A 24,706-nucleotide genomic window follows, 5' to 3' on the forward strand; every position below is an offset into this window, starting at 1 on the left:
CTTTTTGAGTAGAATTACTGAAATCAACTTTGTCATGATATTCAAATTTTATGACCGGCACCTGTAGATATTGTGTTGTCAGTTATTGTTTTTTGGACGCTACCTTTCTGTCATGGCACACTTTTCCTGAACGTGTGTATTCAAGTGATTGTGTTACTTTGGAATTCTGGCCCATTATGATTGAGTGTGCCCTGTGATGAGCTGGAAAGTCTTTATTTGTTCCAGGGTTACACAGGCCTCCTTCAACCCTCAGTTGCATAAGTAGGTTAGCATCTTGATGGGTGGATGAATTTCAGATCAAGCTCCCTTAACCTTTAGTCCTGGGTTGTCTGTCTTGCCCTGTCTCTGTCGTCTCCAATTTGTTGAAACTAAGTCTGATTCTTGGGTGTCTTGCGTGTCTGGCCTGTTTCTTTGTGAGACTATTGAGTCTAGACTGTTTTTTACCCCCCCTTCCATTATGCCATCTGTATTCTGTGTGTGTTTCTGCCTTTCCTTGTTTGGTATATTCTACTTTTTGATTTGCGTGTGTTCATTTTTAGAATGATTCTCTATGTATTTGTTGCCTTTATGACTTTAACTTTTACACTTGATTCTGCATGTGTGACACGCTTGTACGTATTTTCTTCAATGGATACATAACTATTACTCCCTCTCTGAACATATAGCTACTGCTTAGTAATTCCAGTGACGTACAATACTACAATATTGTTCTCTGGAACCCCAGAAGCAATTGCAGTGTCTACCCATCTTCTGTATACCCCCTACCTCGTCCTTTTACAGCTGTCTTGTATGTGCGTCAGATATCAAGCTGTGCAGATGTGAGAGTTATTTTACTTGTCAAGACCCCTCTGGAGAAATTTGCTGAATGGACAATTGCAGAGGCCCAAGCACAGTGCCCCCTGCTGAGGCTTCATTACGCAAATAAAATAATGATCTGCACAATTAGCTCAAGTACAAGCCCTAGTGGGCGGGCCTGTGGGTCTTAGGGCTGCTTTAATTAGAGACAGAGTGAGGGGGAGAAACAAAACCAGTATGCTGCTATAGAGGAGCTCAGGATTTCCCTTGGGAAACGTGCAAGTGGGTGGAACTGTGCAAGTTTCAGCAGGACAAGTGGGGGCAAAAATGTCCTTATGGTTATTTACCTTCAGGAACCACTAGCAAGAGTCCCAACAGTAGAACTTTATCCTCCCTCCAATAAAAAAAAAAAAAAAGGCTCCTCTCTTATTCCCTTTCTTGACCCCTCCTAGAATAAGATGTCAAAGGAAGCTGAACTCATTTCATCATTGGTTAGTACTGGTATTACTTTTAATAGTTGAGAGAACTGAACTAGAGTATCTCTCTAGTGACCTCTCTGACGCTTGCATAGGAGACCAGCAAAAGCATGGTAAAGAAATAAAGTGAAGAGTTTTTATCTCCTCACTAAACAATTAGCCAAAACTAGCAGGGTGACTGACGAGTGGAATGTTGACTGCAATTCTCTCACTTTCCATTCAGTAGTGCCTGAGATGATGAGAGACAAAAGGCCAGTAAGCCGTTTCTTTTCATAGTGCCTCCCCTCCCAGCTGAAAAAAAGTCTTGTTAAGCAGGTACTTTAAAAATGGAGTTGTGTGTCTTGTTTATAAACGGCATTGCTTAAGAGGCATCCTTCACAACGTTGAATGCATCCTCCCTAGCCTTTCGAAACTGCAGAGTGCAAGCAGCACTATATCTACTTTGTGGGTCACAGGAAACATCCCATACAGCCAGAAGTAAAGCCTGGGCCTTTGATTTCTTTTCTCATTTATGTAATAAACAGAAGCCATGCCCAGCATAGGCAGACAAAAGTGATCTGAACTTACAAAATGTTATTCTGGAAGATAAAAGGCATGAAAATGATCAATTGCGGCGGCTCTCCTGTGATCGTTAAAGAGCCGCCTTTGAAGTATGCAAGCTCTGAGGGGCCAAGAGGACAATGCCCGCTTTGACGAGAGGGCAGAGTGGCAGACTCTCCCCTCTCTCCATCTTTCTGTGTTGTCCAAGCCGAGTGACTGAAGCCACAAGTTCTCCTGCACTAATGAATTCAAATGGGCAACTCCACAACTTGCCCCCCCCCTCACATTGTTGTAGCAAACCCTTTTTAGTTGTCTGCCTTGGCAAATTTTACTGTGCTGGTTATCGTCATGTTAATGAACTAAGCTGTAGGAGCCCCGCCCCCCTCTCTTTATATACTTCAACGCTCTCTTCATTGTTCCACGAGGCTAACTTGCAGCCAGAGTCTGAGAGAGAGTAAACTTCCTCTAAAGGACAGAAACAGCTGAGGAGACAGTCCGCCCACCTGCCATTCTGCAGCAAGTGAAACTCTGCAATTTACCAAACAGAAGAGCTCCCGAACACTTGCTGCCTGCTCCCTGCTGTGAGCCTGCCACGCAATGTCATTGATGGTCCTGTTCCTGATGCTGAGCAGCTGTACTGCAGCTCCACTTGTCAGAGATGTCCACCGGCTACCCCAGAGTGCTCTCCAAGGTAGGAACACTGGCCTGTTATGAGCATCTTGCATGTGGGGCTTGACTCTGATATCTGCTAATGAATGTTGTATGGTAGCAGGGCATAAGTGAACAAAGAGGTAAGACAAAGAGGGAATTTGATTGTGAGACACAGGAATTCTGTATGGGGCCTGGTTGAGGATCCTGCTTAACATGACAAAGGTGCTATCAGGAGGTGATTGGACAGATGGGATCTTGGTGCTCTCTAAACATTAGATGGTGGGAGTTTTTTTTTTTTTTCTTTTCTATTTACAGTACATTAGGGAGGGTGTAATTGTCTCTGGATGCTCCCTGTGTTGTCTCACCTCTCCTCAACCCTTATCTCTCATCATTTCTTCTTTTCTTGATTCTCTTCCATCTCTTTTAGCTCTACATCTCAACATGCATACTTTAGAATTTTTCCTGGGCTAACAGAAATCCTTGTTAGTACTTTCATAATTGCCCAGTTTCCTCCTCTACCTTCTTTGATAGTCATTCTCCCTCTCTCTGTTGATTTTTGTCATTGCCCCTTTTCTGCTTCTGTAAGGTTCTTCTATCCATTCAATCTCTCAGTCATCTTTTTGCTTTTATCTTTCCATCATAGCCTTTGCTACTTTCATCTGCTTTTTGTTTTGGAGCCACTCATTTTTTTCTCCTAGATAGCCTATAATGGTCCATTTTTGTTGTCCTCCTCTGACTTCTTAGATTTCTCACTGATGAACCTCCTCTCATCTTCATCTCTCTGAAAACTGTTGATGATCTTCCAGGTTTCTTATCTGCTATGTTCTGTAACATACATCAGTGTCAGCTGCCAGGTATGGTTTTATTTGATGCTAAGTGTGCTGTTTTCTGATTGCAGTTCTGTCTGAACGTGGCACAGTGATCTTGGAGGCTGCTTTGGCAAATGCTCTTTCTGCCCTGGATCTTGCTACTTCACATCATAATCAAGGAGACATTGTATGTCAAACCTGTGGACCATGCATCTTTCAAGACTGTGGACAGCAGACTACACCATGTGGTAAGAGCTGTTTGGATGAACAGAAGCCAGCAATCAGTTGCAGCTATTTTAAGTAGTAACATTGTCTCTGTGTGAGTGTATATGTGTGAAAGTGGACTAATGTGCAGTCCTGGGATAGACCTCTACGATCTTGAATTGGATTCAGTGGACTGGAGATTGCGATGCTATGCTCCACTGCAAAGAGTTTGTGGAGAGCAGAGTAACTAGATCAACACAATGAAAATAGGTGGATATTTATAGCAGTTATTTAAAAGGGAATTAAGTCAATTAAATTGGAAAAATAAAATCAGAAAATACGATGAGGGCAGCTGCCTTTAGTCAAGTTAGCTATAGTCTAAGTGTGGTTAGTTTGTCTTCATTTCTGTTTGTCTCCACCCATTCTTATGTATGTTACTCACATATAGATCTTTGCACTGTCCTGGATGCTCCAACATTGACTGGATATTAAAGCTTCAACACATCTTTTACAGTTGGGTGGTTTGGGGAGATAAGCTCAATGTTAAGACCACCATACGGTGGTAGGTAAGCATCATGTTGCCTCAGATATGTCTTGTAATTAAACAAGAACATCTTGGAAAGCTTTGGATGCACCTTGTAGAAGCTTTGATAGTTGAACTTTCTGGGAAGCTGCACATCATTTCAGGACTTATGTTTGCATTACACCTGCAGTTTCAGTGGGTTTGTCATGTTGTATGAATGTCATGGGAGAATCCTTGTGTGCTGTTCCCTGCAAATGTGTAGTAGATTAAGCAGTAAAAGAAAATGGATTAATGGAGAAGCTTTGCTTGAAAAGCCTCAGATTTATCCATATCTCCTCTTTCCACAGCAAACCCAAAGTTGCCTTCCACAGAGCCGAGTTGCATGGACATCACTCAGGCTCAGTCCTACTCTGATGCAAGGAAGCGTAACTGGGCGCTGAGCCAGACCTGCTATTTCTACAAGCATCGATGTCCAGCCGAAGGGACCACTACTGAGAGCCAGTGCCTGCGTATGATGGCAGAGAGCTGCAATGCCCGTGTCCTGCAGTGCAGTAAGTCTACTAAACATGCTATAAAACAGCTTGAAGTATACAGAGTACTAGAGCAGTCCAGTTATCTTCAACCATTTTATGTCACTTTGTAGGTTTAATGAAAGCCATTGACAGCCTGGAGCCTGTGTCTTCTCCTAAGAACCAAGGTAATACCAAAGGTGAAATTTCAAATTGTGTCCTCCCTTGATCGTATTGAATAAAATGCAGGGAGCTAGGGATGACAGTCAATGGATGTATAATCGGTATAAACACGAGGAGCAATTGAGCGACAATTAAAGTAAGAAAGAAACATTCTGGGTGTAGCAGTGAGAGTCCTGGAGGTAGCCATGGAAGTTGAATTAAAGTCATGAGAGACAAATGTGTAACCACAAACGTCAACAGCATGCCAAAGTCCATTTTTAGTACAGTCTTGATGGCTATCAAAGATTGCCCATTTGCTCTAGTTAATAACAAATAGGGGGCAAGAGAGCAAGCTTCAAGGTCAGAAATGTGGCATTTAGTTTTCAAGGTGGCTGTGAAGGTGTGATGAATTATCCATGGAGGCTATTAAGTAGGAATCAGGTTCTCAATGAGATCATGGGGTGGTTCATTAGAGTTGAGTTGGCTTTCCAAACAAAAAAATTTCTATGGCAAAAATTGTCCAAAGCAATTGTCATCATCAGAACAATAATCAAGGGGTTTTAAAGCATATCAGTGAAGGCAATGAGAATCACTTATGTAGTCTTAAATTACTGTTGAGTGTGTCTGCTTGTTTTCTTAATTTCTTGGAAATGTATTCCTTCTGAACTTTCCTTTTTTATATTACCATGCAGATGTCTGTGGCCGACAGATAAAGAGCCTGAACTTTACGCAGCCTCGCTTCCGTATTGTAGGTGGATCACCTGCAACCTTAGGCAGCTGGCCATGGTTGGTGTCTCTACATTTGGACAAAACTCTGATGTGTGGCGGGGTGCTGGTGGACAGTTCTTGGGTGCTGACTGCTGCTCACTGCTTCAATGGGTTAGTGATTACAATGTTAAAGTTCAGAATTCTAAGGCTGCCTAATGTAACTAACTGAAGTGGCAACAATGTCAAGCAACTATCCCAATGGAAACTGCAGCATGATCAGTACAAGCTTGCACTTCACCCCCAACAGTGATTTGATGTATCTGATGGGGTTGTAAAGTCAAGTGAGATATGAATGAGCATCTTAGTGGATATGGTTAGTTATCATATGTCATAAATTCAGGCCCAGCAAACCTTCAATAAAAGCTATTTTTAATTTCTATAGGAATCGCAACGAGAATTACTGGACAGTGACTCTGGGCGAGTATGACCTGACCAAAACTGATCCAGATCAGCAGGTCATTCCAGTCAACAGAATTATCAGTCACCCCAAGGTACAGAGAAATGATGACTTGTTTTGACTGTTGAGGTTGGTGCCGTCCAGCACGCCTAGTAAATGATGTCATGTCTTGCTCTATCTGTAGTTCAACCAGAAAACCTTCAATAATGACATTGCTTTAGTGGAGCTGACCTTCCCAGCTCGCCTGTCTGCTTATGTGACTCCTGTGTGTCTCCCTGCTGGCATGGAGGAGCCTGCAATGGGCACAGATTGCTATATTGCAGGATGGGGTTCACTCTATGAGGGTGAGTTGGCTCGGTTGCAGTTTTATGTCCTAGCTGATACTTTCTAGTCTTTTCCAGTCATATAATTACTTGCTTCTCTTTCCCCTTCTTCTTCAGATGGTCCTTCAGCTGATGTGGTTATGGAAGCTAAATTGCCCACACTGCCACAGAGCACCTGCCAGAGCACCTTGGGCAAAGAGCTGGTCACAAGTACTATGTTCTGTGCGGGCTACCTCTCTGGAGGAATTGATTCATGCCAGGTAAAGTAGAAAAGTCTGAAGGAGAAGCTGGTACTCCTCTTAGACAGGTCTAGCATCTGCTGCTCTGTATGTGCTGTAAATCTCACACCCCATATCTCAAAACTATTCAACGTTTTCTAAATCATAGGGTGATTCTGGAGGACCACTGACCTGTCAAGATCCCAAAACTGGCCAATTCCAGCTTTTTGGGATCACCTCTTGGGGAGATGGCTGTGGCGAGAAGGGGAAGCCGGGAGTATACACACGTGTCAGTGCCTATTCCGACTGGGTCAACTCAGAGATCCACAGTGAGTTGTCTTTATTATGTCTGAGCCTAGTTTTCATCTAAACATGAATAGTAATCTTGCATGGACAATCTGTTTTACAGGGACCCTGCCATGCAGATCAGCCTATCATCATAATAACAAGTGTGCACTACACCATCCAGGCTATAGAAGGCAGGCCCTTCACCCAAAAACAGATAATGTCCAAAACAGGAATATAGGGTATAATTATAATTTATACTAATTAAATTTATATGGAATCCATATAAAAAGTGACCTCAAGCAGAAATCTCAATGTCAAAAGGAAAATGATCACAGAAATAAGAACACTTAAGCCACCACAAAGTAACCAAAGAGAAAAGACTGCACTCCGCCACTCTCAGATTATATCAATAGAAAATTTTGTCACTAAAAACTACATAGTCTAACAGTGACCCGCTGAACAACCAAAACTCCACCAGAAAGTAAAAAGCCCTGAATGTAAACTGATTCAAATTGATTACACCCCAGAGTGTGGCCCTAAAGATGCCCCCACTACCCAATGTTAGGCTTGGAAAGTACAGCTTTTTACTTTTTGCACATTTGGTGTAAGCGTCTGTGCCCCAGAGTTAGGGTTACCCATTTGTCCAGTGATAACCTCTGCAGAATGCTTGTTTATATCCTCTAATACTGTCTTCCCAGAATCCTCGACTAGTCGGGAACCCAGCTGTCCTGAACTGCTTAAAGCAGCAGCCCTTGAGAAGGAGTCAACAGGGTCAGAATTTGCCCATCTGTGTCACTTCTACTCACAGACTTGTCCACCATCACTGGGAGCTGCTAGCTGTACCCGTCTAGCTGAGGAAAAATGCCGTGCTCAGCACAAGAAATGCCGTAAGTCTCCTTGTACTAAATTCCTGGAAGGTTCATGGGGGATATTCCAAAATTCGGTTTATTCCTACTGTAGTATATTTATCATTATGTATCTTGCTGCTTCCATACATTTGAACCCAACAGTGACAGAGCCCTCCTTGAAGGCTATTGTATACCTCAGGGTCAGCAACCTTTCAGCGGTGTTGTGCCGAACCTATGTTACAATGTTATTCTGTGTGCCAACATAATTCTACCAATTTTGTTATATATAGTGTAAAAATTGGTCCCGTTATAACGGGCTTGAAAAGTATACTGTATATTATTATATAGTTTTGAAGCTCATTATAACCGGATCTTATATTATTGGTCATTCAATATTTTAAAATACATTTTTTCAATGTGTTTTTTTTATAACTACATTCGGTGGCTTTATTTTTCATTCCAATTATTTGACTAAAATAAGTATTTTGTTTCTTAAAGCCAGAAATAGCCCTTCTTATAGCTTCACTTTTCTCATCAGAGTTTTTAAACGTGGACTAGTGGTTAGTTTGAGAATGTCTTTGTACACTTGACGTACGACACACAACACTTTCACAGCATAATGCACACATTTTAACGTACCACAGCCTGCACTGAACACATGGTTTCCCTTTACATGCGAGTCGCATGCGCAAAACGTAGATGTACACGCAAAGTGCGCTATAATTAAAATATAATAACAAGAGGTTTGTTTTAACGTACCACGGCCTGCACTGAACACATGGTTTCCATTTACATGAGAGTCTCATATATACAAAATGTAGGTGAGGTTGCAAATGCATGCGCTGTAATTAAAATATTATTTTTTACTATATTTCAATTTATTCTGAGTGCCATTGAAAATCGTCTGGTGTACCGTAGGTTGCCGCCCCCTGGTATAGCTGTTAAGTACAAACTGTCCACGGGCAAGTTTAGGCATTGTTCAGAGTGAGCAGAGAGAAGCTGCAAAAAACAAGTCAGAAGACAACAATTACAGGCAGTCAATCTGTTAATTATGAATGACGTTTGAAGTTCTGTATTGTCATGTAGTAAGCTGTTAATTCCAGATGATTCAATATTTTACTAACAAATTTCAAGACCATTCTATACCATTCTCTACTAGTGAGTGGTTATTTACTGTACAAGGTGATTGCTGCCCAGTAAATAATTGTTAATTACAGTTTTAACAATAGAATGCTAGCCATTTCAGAATAAGAAATTAGGGCCTAAGGTTTTAATCTTGTCTGCTTGGTCTCTCCTTTGCACAAGTGATGTAGTCACAAAGTATGACCCAACACTAACCTCAGGGCATTATATGATTACAGAGCTACGCTCATTCCTGCAAATGCTGCTTGATTTGCTGCGCCGGGTGGAGCATTTCATCCGAGAAAAGCTAGATCTGTCATTCTTCACTCAGACTCTTCCTCAGTTTGTGGAACAGATCTACAGGAGCAGCCTGGTGACCAGGGAGAGAAGGAATACAGAATCACAGTCAGGTAAAACACCTAGACTCAACAGAGGAAGGCTGGGAAGTGACCAGCAAGTTGAACTGTGGACTTTTTCCCACCTTTTTTTCATCACCTGGTCAATGGCTGATTCTACAGGGAGAATGTTGGGCAATTGTAGCCTGAGAAGTGTCACACACATTTGTGTCATTAGTGGACATCAGGCCCTAGGAGGCACCACTAAGCTTCATTTTACTTTTTTTAAAGGACAGATACCTGTGGAAGCCACCTCCAAAGCAGCTACACCACTCTCTTTCTTCAAGAGAGTTGGAGCAAGCATTGAAGACTGGGTGGAGTACCTTAGGGGCCTCTCACAGGATAGTGATGAAGAGTCTGGTCCCACACCTCATGCGGAGGAGCAGTTCTTTGTGCAGGTAATCTGCAGTCAGAATTGACAATTCATGGTCATTTTTAAAGACCGACCTATACTAATTTAGACTTTTTCTAGTTGTTAAGCCAGCTTTGAACAAAGACTGAATTCAGAGGAGGGAGGGAGGGAGGAAAGGAGCCAAGTCTTGCTAAAAAGTGAAAGAGCTTTAACCCAGAAACTAGAGGGGTTGAAGGCACTTTATGCTTATGACAGCTGCCAGACTTTATAATAATTCTTGACTGTATAAGAGAATAAATTTGACTGTTTCTCAGTGTGATGAGTCAAGAACTTGCCATTGACAAGAATTTGATTTTAAATTGCAGGGGGACACCCCATTGATGCCCCGTGTTAAAGAAGAATACCTTTCCCTTATTGAGACGCTGCGATCTCGGCTTGGCTCTAGGAATCTCAATGCTAACCCTGTGTTTCAGGGGGCATTGTCTACTTCAGCAGAGATGAAGACCCACACTGCACCTACCTTGGCCTCTGTCACTTCTTCCACTGTAACCTGGTCTATAGGGCTGCTACACAAACGAAAAGGTTAGCTTGCAGATGATGATAGACCAGGAGTTAAATGGCATGCAATACAATAAACTGCCATCACAGGCCAAGAGGGCACTTTTCTCATTGCCTGGCACGGACCCAGCTAACACAGCACCTTATCATCTTTACAGGGCAGGGCCTTAGAAAACGCCGCACTCTGAAGAAATGGGAGGTGACGCATCTCGGCACTAACGGTAAGAATGTAGCCAGACCAAATCGCTCTTTTGATGTACCTATGTGAGTCATTAGAGCAGGGATCTCAAACTCCAGTCCCAGAAGGCCGCGGTGGCTGCAGGTTTTCATTGTAACCCATTTCTTAATTACTGACCTGTTTTTGCTGCTAATTAACTTCTTTTGAATTAATTTTAATTGAATTGTTTTTTTAAGATTTCTTCATCGTTCCTCTGAATTGCTTCATTTCTTTCCTTAAACAGAAATGAAATGTGATGTGAGTGAGCCAACAGAAGACCAACTAAGTCAAGTCCTCAAACTCCAACCAATTTCACTTCAACCAGTTGCTTAAATTAGGCGCCGAGTCTTGTTAATAAAACTCGTTCTTTAATTGCATGGCTTGTTGCTGCTCTCATTGTGCAATAGCAAACATTTTCAAAATTGCTGATTTTTCTCTTTACTTTTCTAAGCGCACTGTTAAAATGTTTTGGGGACTTGAGCAAATCAATTTTTATTTTCAGATATTGCGTGATGGACACAGTTTGCTGGTCATGTTTTAGTTCATTTTGTACCTCATTTTTTTTGGCTGCTAATTAAGGAAAAAAAAACAATTATTGGGTCTGAGTCTTCAAGAGCAAGTCAATTAAAATGAATTCAAAAGACGTTAATTGCCAGAAAAAACAGGTCACTAATTAAGAAAAGGGTTAGAATGAAAACTAGGACTGGAGTTTGAGATCCCTGCCTTAGAGCATTTTTTAAACTGCATTGATTTTTTTCCCCTGGCAGGGTGTGCCATGGATATCAAGGCTTTGCCACTCATTGGCTCACTCAGGGACACTTACAGCTGGATTTTGGGCATTCCCATGCAAGACCTGTCGATGAACTTTCAGGAGGTGAGGAGAATAAGTAAAGAAAGGGGGAACAATTCCATCCTGCAGGTCATGGGGGGGAATAGGACTTCTGGGAAACTGCCACATATAGAAAGAGAACACCGTTTAATAAATCTGACCACAACAAACTATTAATTCATTAAATAAACAAAGGAATTCAAAATTAAATGAGTACTAAATTTTCAAATGCAAACCAACAATACAACAAAACTGAACAAAAAATGTCAACATGAATAATACAGAACTTAAGAAACGTACAGAACAAACTAATTAACCTCGAGAGTAAAGACAAAATGGTTAAACATTATTTAAAAGAAACAAAAGAATTATAAAATTCCAAACTTAAAAAGATTATTAATACTAATCAGACTTTGGCAAAATCTCTACATTTGTATTCAAAATCTTACTATTAAAATGAAATTCCAAATGATAATGGCAAGACATCACAAAACTAAAAGAAAGACATGTAGCATAAGGTAGCAAACAACACATTAGGTTAATGCCACTGTGCAGAGGTAGTGGCTGCCAGAACCTATAATAGTCACCAGGTGCTGAAATGATGCCAATGAATGCACCTGAAGCCTGTGGTCTAATTAGGGGTCTTGTGCCCCCTCCATCATATGCAGTAAATCACTTAAGGCCGGCTATGACAGCCCAAAAATCATTATGAGAATAGAGAAAGACCAGCAAATAACAGCAAAAATAGTCAGAGCAAACAAAGGACTTAACTGGGAGGACAATTCAGGGGATATGTCCAGTTTGGGATGTAACCAAATGACTCAGCCAATGGCATAAATGAAAATCGAGATTGAAATCCAAAAGCCATAATTCTGTTGAAGCCATAATGAACTCAAACTATCCCTTGTTAGGACTGTTAAGCTCGAAGAAAAAGTAATATCTCACAGAATTGTAAGGTGTGTTCCCTATAACAGAGGGATGAAACTCTCTAGCAGAAGGCACCATTGTATACTGGAAATCCCGATGATGTCGCTCCCACGTTGCCACTGAATAGTTGGTAGCAATGGGACATTGGATTTGTGGAATCTTAGTTACCAATCAACAAATGGCCCATGACGATAATTTAAAAAATAATATTAACACATACCCACCAAATTGAAATCAGTTGGAAGTTATAAGATGTAAAAAAAAAAATGAACAAAATACACAATTAATGGCAACTGTATCACATTTAATGACTGCATTTGCTGGATTTTGTTAGCTTGCAGATGTAGAATTATGTAACTTGTCATCACACTTCCTCATAATTTTTCAGCACATTTTCTAATTTCCTTCCTATTGAGACAGGAAGAGTATTATAAGATTAACACTTTTTTTTTTTTTTATAAATCAATATGGAACATCTTGTTTCTTTTTCCATTGTGCCTTGGTACAACAAAGATGAGATGTCAAATAGATAGATATTTATGATGGCTCTAAGGTTCAGTGAACCTCTCTTTTGTTTGTGGGCTCCACATTTCCCTTTATTTCTTGAGGTCTCCAATGCCTTCCTCTCTTCCGGCTGAGCTCCCATTAATTTTCCATTCTCATACCTGCCACAAAAGTAAAACCTGTTTGAGTTTGTTGTGGATCACACACAAAGTGTCTGGGTGATTCACACTACAGGACTGACAGTCACAGCCAAGTGTTGTGACTTGTTAAGACCATGTAAATAAAGGCTATGACTGAAAATCACTATGAAAGTGGTGTAGTGTGATAGGTTGTTCAATGTAATTAAAGAAACAGTACATAGTTAAACTAACAAAAGAAACTAAAAGAAGATACAGTAGTTGGCAATAATGAGCCAATTAACAAATACTAAACTAAAAAAAAATCTTGAGAAAAAAACAAAACAGAAAAGTACCAATAAACAAAATCTCAGATCAAGGCCCGCAGTAGACCATAACTGCTATAGACTGTGGCTGATGGCTGCTATTCATGAAATGGGGTGAGGAGCTGGAACAGAATAATGGGAGGATAAGGATATACAACAGACGGTGAAAAGAGAATTGACAGACAGATACAAGTGTGGTGAGACATACAGACAGTGGGAAAGATCTGCAAGGTGGGCTGTGGGAGGTCCTAAGGTGGAAGGGTCTGTATTAGAAAAGGTGGCTTATGATGCAGGGGTAGAGGAGGAATGCTATGCTTGTGTCTAATGTCTCTAGTCCAGATCTTAGCGCAAGTTTTGTGTTTGAGGATAGCATCCCATCACTGCCATCCCTCTCTCTCTCTCTCTCTCTTTCTGTAACTGTAATGTTTACTTTTATTAGGTGCTGGTAGACATGACTTCTAAGAATGAAAGAGGACTCTATGAGGCCCGGGTGCGTGGCACTGTGGGCGGACGATCCGTCACTTTCTATAGCCTGGTGGGTCTGGAAGGTGAAGCTTTCTACCGGAGTGTGCCCCGACTCCTCGCTTTGGCACTAGACACCCTCAAGACATAAGAGAGACCTATGCATAAAGATGGAAAGCCTTTTTACCCATTTTGGGACTGTATTGAGCTTCTTGACCAGTTCAGTGGGAGTAGGGTGAAGGTAATCTGCTTGGCAAAAGGACCCGCTTCGCTAGAACGGTTGCAACAGGAGAGCCAAGCTCAACAAGTCTATGATAGCTGCCTGCAAAATGCCCCTTTGTGTGTCTCTCACGTTTTGGGCTTTTTATTTGGGAAGGAGAGAGTTTGACTGCTGCCCAGTCAGCGGGAGAATCTTGAATGAATGACATTACAACCAGTAAGGAAGCAGAGCTGTGAAGAGTCTGTGATCATTGAGGCTACCATTAACCAGTAGCTAAAGGACTGAGGGACATGGCAGCTAAGTGGTGCTGCATCACCCAAGGAGCAAACAATGAAAGAGAATAACTGTGTACAAAGTCTCTTAGCTTATTTATTTATAAATATATTCACGTCAGTAATAAAAATTACAAATCAAACTCAAGTGCTTCCAAAACGCATCTTGACTGACTTGATGGTACGCCACCTACTCTTAATTCATGGGAAGTTGACCTACTTCTCCTTTGTCCTGTTTCACTCAGCTACTTCCTTGTCTTCCACTCACACTTTCTAAGCCTACTTGTTCCGCTCCTTCCTTCCGTCTCTCTCAGATGGCTGCAGAAGTATTGCATTAAGGTGACAGGTGTCGGGTTTCTCTGTACCAAAAGAGCTGTGCTGCAGCTGCTGTCCCTGACTGTGGCCGACATTTTGGGACCTCATTATTTGCAATAGGCCAGTCAGTCCTCTTTGCCAGTAACAGGGTTACAGAGCATTCATTGGTGCATATGAAGTAGAATAATAGGGTGCCAGTTTCATCTTAGATGTGATGGCCTGGGGCTCATGGACACGAGTTGGGCTCCCTTCAGGCCACAAGCTGAGCTCATTTTCAGCTACTGAATCCAAAACAGGAAATTCCGTATCAGATTTGGCTGTTTGTTCACCTGCTGCTGCACGTCAGTCTGAGGGTGGAGGGAAGCTGTCAGCTGGGACTCAGTGGCCCTGTCCTTCATAACAGAGTGGGGAGCACAAGAACAAGGAGGCCATGAAAGACGGAAAGCTGAGTGCGTGTGTTGCAACCGTAGCCATATTGGTGGTCCTCTCTGTGTCGGGTAAGTTCTGCTGTCACCCTGACTTTTGAATTTGGGTTACTGTTTCAATTAGTGGGTTCCTTTGGAGTACAAGTGTAGGACAGAAATAATAAAAGCATCTCATCTGGTATCTGGCTCCACATACATACACACACACACAAGCCAGAAGAGTGGACTTCTAAAAATGATTGCAGTCAAGAACAAACTTGACAAACATGACTTGTGTACAATTTTACACTTGCGTACCTCACTTCAGGGTTGTGGCCTTGGCTGGAACCTCTCAAGGTAGCAATGGATGCAAGGCAAGAAACCTTGGATAGGACACCAGTCCATCATGGGGCAGGGAAACACACACTCTTCATAGTCACTGACACTGCTACCAGTTTAGAGTCATCAGTTAATCTGACTTGCTCACGTTAGAGGATGAGGGAGAAAAAGTAAGGTATTTAGAAAATAAACATTTATTGGGGGGGTTTGGGGGGCATGTAAACTGCATGGGAGCAAAAACTGGAGTGGGATTCAAACCCTGTCTTACTGTATGTGTGACTTGACAAAAATGAGTGCATCATACACTGATACAATTTGGGGGACAAAGGAGTTCAGGAAAGGGACAAATGCTGGAAAACAAAGCACACCTGAGTACAACCACCATTTCAATGACTGGACAGTCAAGACAGACGATGCAGAAAGGAATACAAATCGGGGCAATCAAGTCGGATGTCCGCTTTGGCAATGTACACTATGTGATGATTAGCAAAGTGAGCCGATATTAATAATAAGAAATGATCAATAAAAACAAAGAAAAAAATGTCAATTGGCATAAACTGCCCTAATTTGGGGTGTTCATAGGAGATGCAATAATTTACTTCAAGAAGTAGAAGTACATAATACAGGTAAAGAGTTGCGTCAAATATTTGAAATATTAAAATGTGTGCCTCAGTTTAAATGGCCCATGTCCAAATATTCTCAATTGTAATAGAAATGTGTCATTTGTCACCCACTGATAGAGGTCCATGGATGGCTAGGTTCCTAGTAAAGGATGAAAAAATAAGTCTAAAATGGTAACCCTTATGTCTGAAATTCAAATATAGGGTGGTCCAGATCTAATTATGCAATTGTCATTACGCTATAACTTATTGAATTTATTACATAGAAAATTGCACAAAAAATCCCGGACCATCTAGAAGTGTGCGAACTGACAACATGAAGAATCGTCTTTGCGCCGAACTGGAATCGTCCCCACATAAATCAAAGTCATCCAGACGATCGCGATCTGCATTATTAGATCTGGACCACCCTGTAGATGTTATTTTAACCTTCTCTCAGATAGCTAGGGCTGCCGGTAAAGAATCAAAAATTCTATCATACTCATGATCAGCAAACTTACAAATAGAATAATACAACACTCAACATGATTATATTATCTGATTTTGTAAAAGTTTTATGAAAAAGGAGTAGCTTTGTATCCCATTAAGGTGTGAATCCCTAGGGTCAGTTGATGTGGCATGAACAACTTCCAAGTCTTTCTGATCATTTTTGCTGATGACATGTAATGGTTTAGGGTGGCATGGTGGCACAGTGGTAGCACTGCTGCCTTGTAGTAAGAAGGCCTGTGTGGAGTTTGCATGTTCACCCAGTGTCTGCATGGTTTCTTTGCACTTTCCAAAGACATGGAGATTATGTGAATTGGTTCTGCTAAATTGGCCCTAGTGTGTGTGTTTGTCCAGTAATTGATTGGCACACTGTCCAGAGTTTTTTTTTTTGCCCAGTGCTAGCTGGGATAGGTTTCAGTCCCCACAGCAACCCTGGTCTGGATTTAGCGGGTTAGAAAATGCCATAACTTATTGGTTTACTCTTTATCATAATGGTGTAAATTTCTGCACAAAGTATAGCCAAAAATGACAATAAAAATAGAATTTTTTTTTTTGATCTAGTGGTTCAAAAATTTGGGGGAACCTTGAAAACTTCATGTCTCACATAAATAGACATGAAGACCAGTTGAGTGATACATCGTATGTGGACATTTTCTTGTATTGATGAGTCAGGAGTTGCCAAACAAAAAAACTGAAGTCATTCTCATATAAAAAGATTAAAAACTACATATCACTAAGCAACACCATCCATTCATGATCCAACCCGCTATATCCTAACTACAGGGTCACAGGGGTGTGCTGGAGCCAATCCCAGCCAACACAGGGCACAAGGCAGTAAACAAACCCCGGGCAGGGTGCCAGCCCATCGCAGGACACACACACACAGGACAATTTAGAACCACCAATGCACCTAACCAGCAGTTGGAAGTACCCGGAGGAAACCCCACGGGGGAGAACATGCAAACTGCATGCAGGGAGGACCCGGGAAGCAAACCTGGGTCTCCTAACTGCAAGGCAGCAGCGCTACCCACTGCGCCACCGTGCTGCCCTGTGCAACACCATACTCTGAAAATCTATATAATGACATATAATTAAATAAATATATCAACATACTGTACATGTATGTAAAGAAAAAAAAATACTGAAATATGCACAAACACAATGGAATTAAATAAAGTTAGAATGCTTTTTTTTCAAATTAAGGTAATTTCCCCCATCTATCTATCTATCTATCTATCTATCTATCTATCTAATAGGGTGGCATGGTGATGCAGTGGTAGCACTGCTGCCTCACAGTAAAGAGACCTGGGTTTGCATGTTCTCCCCGTGCCTGCGTGGGTTTCCTCCGGGTGCTCCGATTTCCTCCCACAGCCTAAAGACTTGTAGGTTAGGTGCTTTGACAATCCTAAATTGCCCCTAGTGTGTGCTTGGTGTGTGGGTGTGTGCCCTGTGGTTGGCTGGTGCCCTGCCCGGGGTTTGTTCCTGTCTTGCGCCCTGTGTTGGCAGGGATTGGCTCCAGCAGACCCCCATGACCATGTGTTAGGATATAGTGGGTTAGATAATGGATAGATGGATATCTATCTATCTATCTATCTATCTATCTATCTATCTATCTATCTATCTATCTATCTATCTATCTATCTAATGTAAAGGCAAACATAAATGGTACATGAAAATATACATGTAACATATAAAATAGAAAGGCAATAAAGACAATAAATTCTAAACACACTTATTTTGGAAAACATTTCAATATTGCAGTACAGCCCGTACATCATCCCAAATTTCTTTCTGTGTAAAGGCAGGTTCCTCTTCAGGGCCATTTCAAAGAACTCCGTGTCTGTTACTGAAGATATAACCAAATATTGAAAAGAAACAGAAAAAGTACGCATAATACCAAAGAGAGAGTGTAACACGAATAGCTGCGGTACGCACAAGAGACTTGTAGTTTACTTGTGTAACAACAGAAGCGCCCTTTAAATTTCAGTCACAGTAGGTGGATGGAGGATCCCTACCGGCTTATTGATCAGGAGAAGACAATGGGGTAGCCGACCTGTTAGGAGACTCGCAGTATGTGAGCACTGAGACGCTGTACCCAGGTGCCTAGACAGTCAGGACGGTTTATAAAGCATGTCTTATTTATCTGAACAGAGTCTGAGCAAGGATCTGTTCAGTGGAAGAACACCAGCAAATGAAAAGGCAATCTAGCTTAGCTAAGGCAATGACAGTGATAGTTATGCAAGCTGACCGTTCACAGAATGTGAGACTGCATTTCTGAAATCACTCATCAGCAGAAAAAGCACAAGGATAGAACCGATGAGTCTTAATTTTTTTCACTGTACAAAGGATTACAAATAATAAACCTGAAGTTGCCTAGAATTGTGCATTCCTATTTTATTATAGCATGTTGACCCTGCTGCCTCTTAGACTCGGCTTTACAAATTCTAATCCCGTAACAGAGCACTGCATATTTCAGACTTGCCCTTTCTTCCTTTGTGTGCTCATGTTTTGCTTCTGGTACTCAAGTGATGCTTTCAAATAGAGCTTGTGTGGGCCTGGGCATGAACTTGGTGCTTAGATGGACTGGCCTCCTGTCTGGATTTGCACCTGATACAGCCAGGACAGACTCGGACCCCTCAGGATCCTGAACTGGATACATCAGGCATGAAAATGAAATGGATAATATTTATACACACTATATAAAAAAAATACAGGCCAGAGTGGAGGTGAGGACATGGGTAAGGTGAACATAAAACTGGGCTATTAGAACAGAAGGCTAAGCGCAACACTGGGGGTGTTGGAGACATTTGCACACATAAACTACTTTAAAATAATATTTAAAAAGCAAAATTAGATGAGATACCTTATTAATTATTGCCTTTGATGACACCGATATGAACTGAGGAAACCCAATAAATAATGGACAAGAAAAAAAGGAACTTATAGCTGTGATTGGCTAATTCAGTATGTTAAAAGACCAATCAGACAGAGGGAAAGCCTGTTTAGACTTGAAATTCTGTAATAATAAAGAAGACAAAGAAATTATTGAACTGCTATTATGTAGAATTCATAATAATTTGAAAGTCTGTTAGCAGAGTAGTAATAAAAAGTACAGTTATCCATTCTTCCAATAATTAATTCATTTTTGGGTAACACTTTAGTTTTGGTACTGCAAAAACGCATCTAGTACTCATTTATTGTTATGCAACATGACCTTAACAAACAGTTTGGATCTTCATAATGCTTCCAAAGCATCAGTAAAGTGTTTCTTCATCTCTGCAATGTGACCTACTAACTAAACGTCACTTTGGAGAGCTTTACTGAGACACACTTCTCTTGATATGACATATTTACGTGAAACCCAGTTCATTATTAATTGTTAAGCAACAAATAATATTTTCCTAGTGACAGGAGTTAAAGTGAACAAAGCAGAATGTAAACCCTAAATAGAGACATATATCCACAAAAATATAATACAAATTGAGCATCTCTTCTTCCATGGCTTGACTAAGTCAGGTAAATGTTTGTGGTGGACTGCATAAGGCCAGATGTATGCTTGTGGTGGCTGGACTTCATTAGGTATATATACTGCTGAAAAAAATTAAACACCTTTTAATCCGACTATAGCATCAAGTCAGTGAAACCTCTGGGCTATTGATCTGCTCATTTAAGTAGAAGAGGGGGTTGTTAATCAGTTTCAGCTGTTTTGGTGTTAATGAAATTAACAACAGATGCACTAGAGGGGCAACAATGAGATGACCCCCAAAACAGGAATGGTTTAACAGGTGGAGGACACTGACATTTTTCTCTCCTCATCTTTTCTGACTGTTTCTTCACTAGTTTTGCATTTGGCACAGTCAGTGTCACTACTGGTAGCATGAGGCGATACCTGGACCCTACAGAGGTTGCACAGGTAGTCCAACTTCTCCAGGATGGCACATCAATACGTGCCATTGCCAGAAGATTTGCTGTGTCTCCCAACACAGTCTCAAGGGCATGGAGGAGATTGCAGGAGACCCCAAGCAGGCCACAGGTGTGAATGTCTCTGACCAAACAATCAGAAACAGACTTCAAGAGGGTGGTCTGATGGCCTGACGTCCTCTAGCGGGCCCTGTGCTCAATGCCTGGCACCGTGGAGCTCGATTAGCATTTGCCATAGAATACCAGAATTGGCAGGTCCACCACTGGCACCCTGTGCTTTTCACATGTGACTGACGTGAAGAATGTTATGCTGCTTGTAACATTGTTCAGTATGACCGGTTTGGTGGTGGGTCAGTGATGGTCTGGGGAGGCATATCCATGATGGGATGCACAGACCTCTACAGGCTAGATAACAGCACCTTGACTGCCGTTAGGTGTTGGGATGAAATTCTTGCATCCACTGTCAGACTCTATGCTGGTACAGAGGGTCCTGGTTTCCTCCTGGTGCACGACAATGCCTGGCCTCATGTGGCGAGAGTATGCAGGCAGTTCCTGGAGGATGAAGGAATTAATACAATTGACTGACCCCCACTCTCGCCTGACCTAAATCCAATAGGACACCTCTGGAACACTATGTTATGGTCCATCCAACACCGCCAGGTTGCACCTCAGACTGTCCAGGAGCTCAGTGATGCCTTGGTCCAGATCTGGGAGGAGATCCTCCAGGACACCATCCATCGTCTCATTAGGAGCATGCACCGATGTTGTCAGGGACGCATACAAGCATGGGGTTGGGCTATACAAACCACTGAGTATGATTCTGAGTTGCTGAAATGAAATTTCGGCAAAATGGACTAGCCTGCCGCATTATTTTTTCACTTTGATTTCGGGGAGTCTTTGAATTCAGCCCTCTGTAGGTCGATAATTTTCATTTCCATCAAATGATTTGGCATACTTTCATTCCTAACACATTACCCAGTCCATATCAGTAGAGATCTCCAGCAGGATTTTTTTCCCATTGAGATCTGATGTGTTTTCAAGGTGTTTCTTTCAATTTTTTGAACAGTTTATCTGTGGTGGGCTGGAGTAGGCCAGTAGTGTGTTTGTGGTGGGCTAGACTAGTTCAGATATATGTTTGTGACAACTGGACATGGTCAGGCATATGTTGGTGGTGGGCTGGTGTTCTATTCCTGTCTTCGTTTTGTAACTAATTCCTCTGGCAAATAACCAAGCCAAAGATTAGTAAGGTTGTGAAAATGAAATAGTTAAGTGCGTGCAGAAACATTTCAGTTGAAGCAAGACAGATTTAAAGAAATATTCAAAAGACTCAGAATTTATAATTAGTGATAGAATAACTAACAGATTTCATCAGTGGATGAATAAACAAGATGAAAAATAATTAGAAACATGCAGCAGTCTTCAACATGTTAATTGTAAGGAAACACAGACATTAGAAAAGCTAGCTGGTCATACAAAAGTCACCATAAAAGAAGAAACAGGAAATTTGTGGACAGTGGATTTATACGAGAAGATAAATAATAAATTACTATAGAACAGGCAACAGCTCTGTAATGAAAATGAAATACATTCATAAGGAAACTGAACCTGACACAAACAACTAAAATGCCAACAGCAAGCTGGAGAAGATTATAAGTGAATGCCATAGTTCATCTCAGTGGTTTTTATTGCTTTGCCCCCTTTAATCTATCATCTATGGGGGAGGAGAGAAAGCTTTAAATTCGTCAAAAATTTTGATCTCTGGTTTTTGATGTATCTCGGCATTTTAGGGTGCCCTGATACCGAAAACATTGATATGTCGATGATGGGTGTGTGTCTGTCTGTCTGTGTGTCACAGTTTCTTGAAGATCGTCTAGAGCTAAAATGGCTGGATGGAAAAATAACAAACTCGAAACTTAAGCTTGCTATGAGATAACGATGTGCTGATTAGTTTTTGAGTCAAATCGTGCCAGAGAAAGAGACACTCTAGAGCAGGGGTAGTCAATTATGATTTAAGGAGGTCCGGATAGAGAAAATTTCCTCATTTACAGGTCAGCGGCATCATCATGTTTAAGTTGCATTATAACTTTTACATTACAATTAATTTATATATTTTGAAGTAGCATTGCCATTGTATCCACATCTGCACTGTGTGAAGTCAATGACTCAAATCAAACGAAGAAAGTTCAATGCCATTTCAACAATATTTGTTGAGGGCTACATACAATAAAATAAGAAAAAATAACAGTAAAAATAAGTAAAAGCAAGGTAACTTTGACATTCAGCTGAGAATTATAAATAATAAGTACTTTCATAATTCCCCTCTTTCTTTCCCTCGTATCCCACTGCCTACATTCTCTTGTGCAGTGAGAGAAATAAGCTCTTGCTTGGTCTGCCAGGATTTTAAATCTGGGCTGGAATGGTGTCAGTGCCATCCTCATGCATGTGTGAAGATTCTCATCACTGAATGTTTTTTGTGACGTCCCAAAATCCACGCATCTCTGAGGGAAGACTCGTTAGCGAGTTGTTGGCCAGTAAATGAAAGTGTTAAAATCCTCGTTGATCGATCATTAGTTGGCTTTAAGATAGCTTGTTTTCTGTAGCCTAACTGGCGAATTTAGTGAATGTAATTTTGTACTTAGTTTCGTAGTGGTGTTTCAGATTCCCGCTTTTAACCACTGCCACCGTGTCAGAGCAGATGAGACACGGCAGTTTCAAGCTTCCTACGGGAAGTATGAACATACACGCACCCGGTTTTCAGTGTCAAACTTCCGCTGTTTAGCAAAAGCCATGGCACATTGACTATTTCGTCGCTTTTCTCTCTCTTGTCTTCTCACTCCTAGATTTTTTTTTCTCCATGTCAATGCCGCAGCCACAAGAGTGCCAGCTGTTTTCACTCAGAATGCAGGTTTTCCGCGCCTCTATTCAGTGAAGGCCCGCCCTACTCTACCTATGATTGTCCGACATTCTTGCCTTCACTTTAACCAATAGCAGTCTTCATGCTTAAACCCAACCTACTCGAACTCACGAAGGCAACAAGTATTGGCCAATCAGAGACACGCAAGAGGTCCCTTTCACTGAGTAGCGGTGCAGAAACACTGTCAGAAAAGAGTCGCCGGTAAACATGTAATCTCCGCCAAAACTAAATAAAATTCTGCAATTAACTTTGAATTATTCTCGTCCATTGTTGTCGTAATGACATATTTTATGATCAGAAAGATCAGCATCAGTGCGGTAAATAATTACTGAAATGGTTCAGGTAACTTGGTTCCTAGGGCGCAAAGCCTACTGACGCTCACATCCAAATTTTTACAATCAGTTTCACAGTCAGTGCATCATACTTACTTTAAATGTGTTGTTTCATTTAGTTATCTGCCCTTCACATGTTTCTAAAAGATTAATAAATAATTGTAGCTTTAAATGCTTTTCTTTTAAATATTTACATATCTGTAGAGTGTTTCCCCCCTTAAGTGCAGACGATTAGTAATGAACAGTGCAGACACACCACTGAATGCTAAAGGGAATCAATTACTTCACTGCCACTTTCACTGGTCTCTATATTAAAAGCATTTCTTGTAAACGAGGAAACCAGTGAATCTGGATCTCAAGTAATTGTTCCCCTTTAAAGATTACAGCTTTAAGGGTTGTCAGCATTTGGAAACAATTACAGGAGCAAACGGTCAGGACAATTCTGGGTTAGAAAGAAAATGACAAAAAAAAACTTAAGTATTTAAGGTTTTGCTAAAAATAGAACTATTTAAAAACTGCCTAGCACTAAGAGCATAAAAAAGTTCATCCCGGTAAATGATTAGATGAGTTTAAAGTAAGAATACTGATTGTGAAATTGGTTTAAAAAGAAGTAAACAAAAAAATACAGTATTAGTGGTCCCCTGGGACTTAACTGAGAAACCACTGGCCTTAGGATTTTAACAAGAAGAAAATGGCCAAGGGACAGGTGCTGTTTCAACAAAGAACAAGAAAGGAGAAATGAATCTTCTGATTGGGGAAAAAGCAAAAACACTTACATCTTACTCTTCTGATGTTTTCACACTTGAAGATGTGACCTGTCGGTAGTTACAGGTAATAGTCAAAACGTGGCAAACTCTGTAGTGAAAGAGATGTGCTGCAAAAATGTAAATGGTTAGAAATAAATAAAGTACCAGGGCCAGACAACATAGTGAGAGACAACATTGGCCTTGTGGGAGAACTGACGATAACTGCACCTTCTGTGCTTCAGTTACCTGTAAACGCTTTTATAACAGCTCAGTACTTGCAAAGCACCTTGGGAGCCCTCTAACAAGACAGTCACTCACATTTTCCTCACCACATCTTAAAGGAGCCAGTGATTTTAAATCCAAGCCTTTATTATTCATTTTCAATTTGGGGGGGTAGTAGCCGACTCTGCCCCTTTACATAAAAATGAAGTTTGGTGGGACATTCATTACTGTAGTTTAATTTGTGTTATAAGTAAATTAATGAATGTGATTACAAAAGACAAGTTACAATACTTTGTAAAACTTACTCTGACTTTCACAAAGCGTTTGATAAAATGACCCATGGCGATGGAGCTAATCATAAAACTGTAAGTGGTGTGAGCTTATGGAATGCCGGGCATCCAAAGGAGCATCATATTTTGAATCAAATGTTGTAACAAGTGGAGTCCCACAGGGATCAGGGCTGAAACCACTGCAGTTTTTCATTTATATGAATACCATACCATGGCAATTTCTTATCCTGAGTAAGGTATGTGCATGAATATGACACTAAATTAGGTGAATTTCTTTAGATTTGTTGGATGGGTGACAAGTGAAGG

At 41.1% G+C, this 24,706-nt stretch overlaps 2 protein-coding genes across 2 annotated transcripts in view; both read left to right on the forward strand.

Annotated features, from left to right (window-relative positions):
* On the forward strand, positions 1-13,938 carry prss56 (serine protease 56). Its single transcript, XM_039765450.1, has 16 exons — positions 1-2,502; positions 3,361-3,519; positions 4,346-4,549; positions 4,642-4,695; positions 5,362-5,548; positions 5,820-5,928; positions 6,019-6,178; positions 6,275-6,417; positions 6,545-6,704; positions 7,362-7,550; positions 8,873-9,043; positions 9,260-9,426; positions 9,746-9,962; positions 10,097-10,159; positions 10,923-11,029; positions 13,297-13,938. Exons 1-16 carry the CDS (start codon positions 2,409-2,411, stop codon positions 13,468-13,470), a joined length of 2,358 nt encoding a protein of 785 aa, XP_039621384.1. The 5' UTR covers positions 1-2,408; the 3' UTR covers positions 13,471-13,938.
* A 282-nt stretch (positions 13,939-14,220) lies between these two features.
* The window catches only part of chrnd (cholinergic receptor, nicotinic, delta (muscle)), a 30,772-nt gene continuing 20,286 nt past the window's right edge, over positions 14,221-24,706 (forward strand). The window contains exon 1 of the mRNA XM_039765464.1: positions 14,221-14,623. Coding sequence (XP_039621398.1) covers positions 14,557-14,623 — 67 coding nt within the window. The 5' untranslated portion in view covers positions 14,221-14,556. The remainder of the gene's footprint in view (positions 14,624-24,706) is intronic.

The sequence above is a fragment of the Polypterus senegalus genome, chromosome 1 (genome assembly GCF_016835505.1).
Source record: "Polypterus senegalus isolate Bchr_013 chromosome 1, ASM1683550v1, whole genome shotgun sequence".
Lineage (NCBI taxonomy): Eukaryota > Metazoa > Chordata > Cladistia > Polypteriformes > Polypteridae > Polypterus > Polypterus senegalus.

Coding starts and splice junctions, on each gene's coding strand:
- prss56 (XM_039765450.1), top strand. CDS start 2,409: ATGTCATTGATGGTCCTGTTCCTGATGCTGAGCAGCTGTACTGCAGCT. Junction 9,427..9,745: donor AGGAGCAGTTCTTTGTGCAG/GTAATCTGCAGT, acceptor TTTAAATTGCAG/GGGGACACCCCATTGATGCC. Junction 10,160..10,922: donor GACGCATCTCGGCACTAACG/GTAAGAATGTAG, acceptor TTCCCCTGGCAG/GGTGTGCCATGGATATCAAG.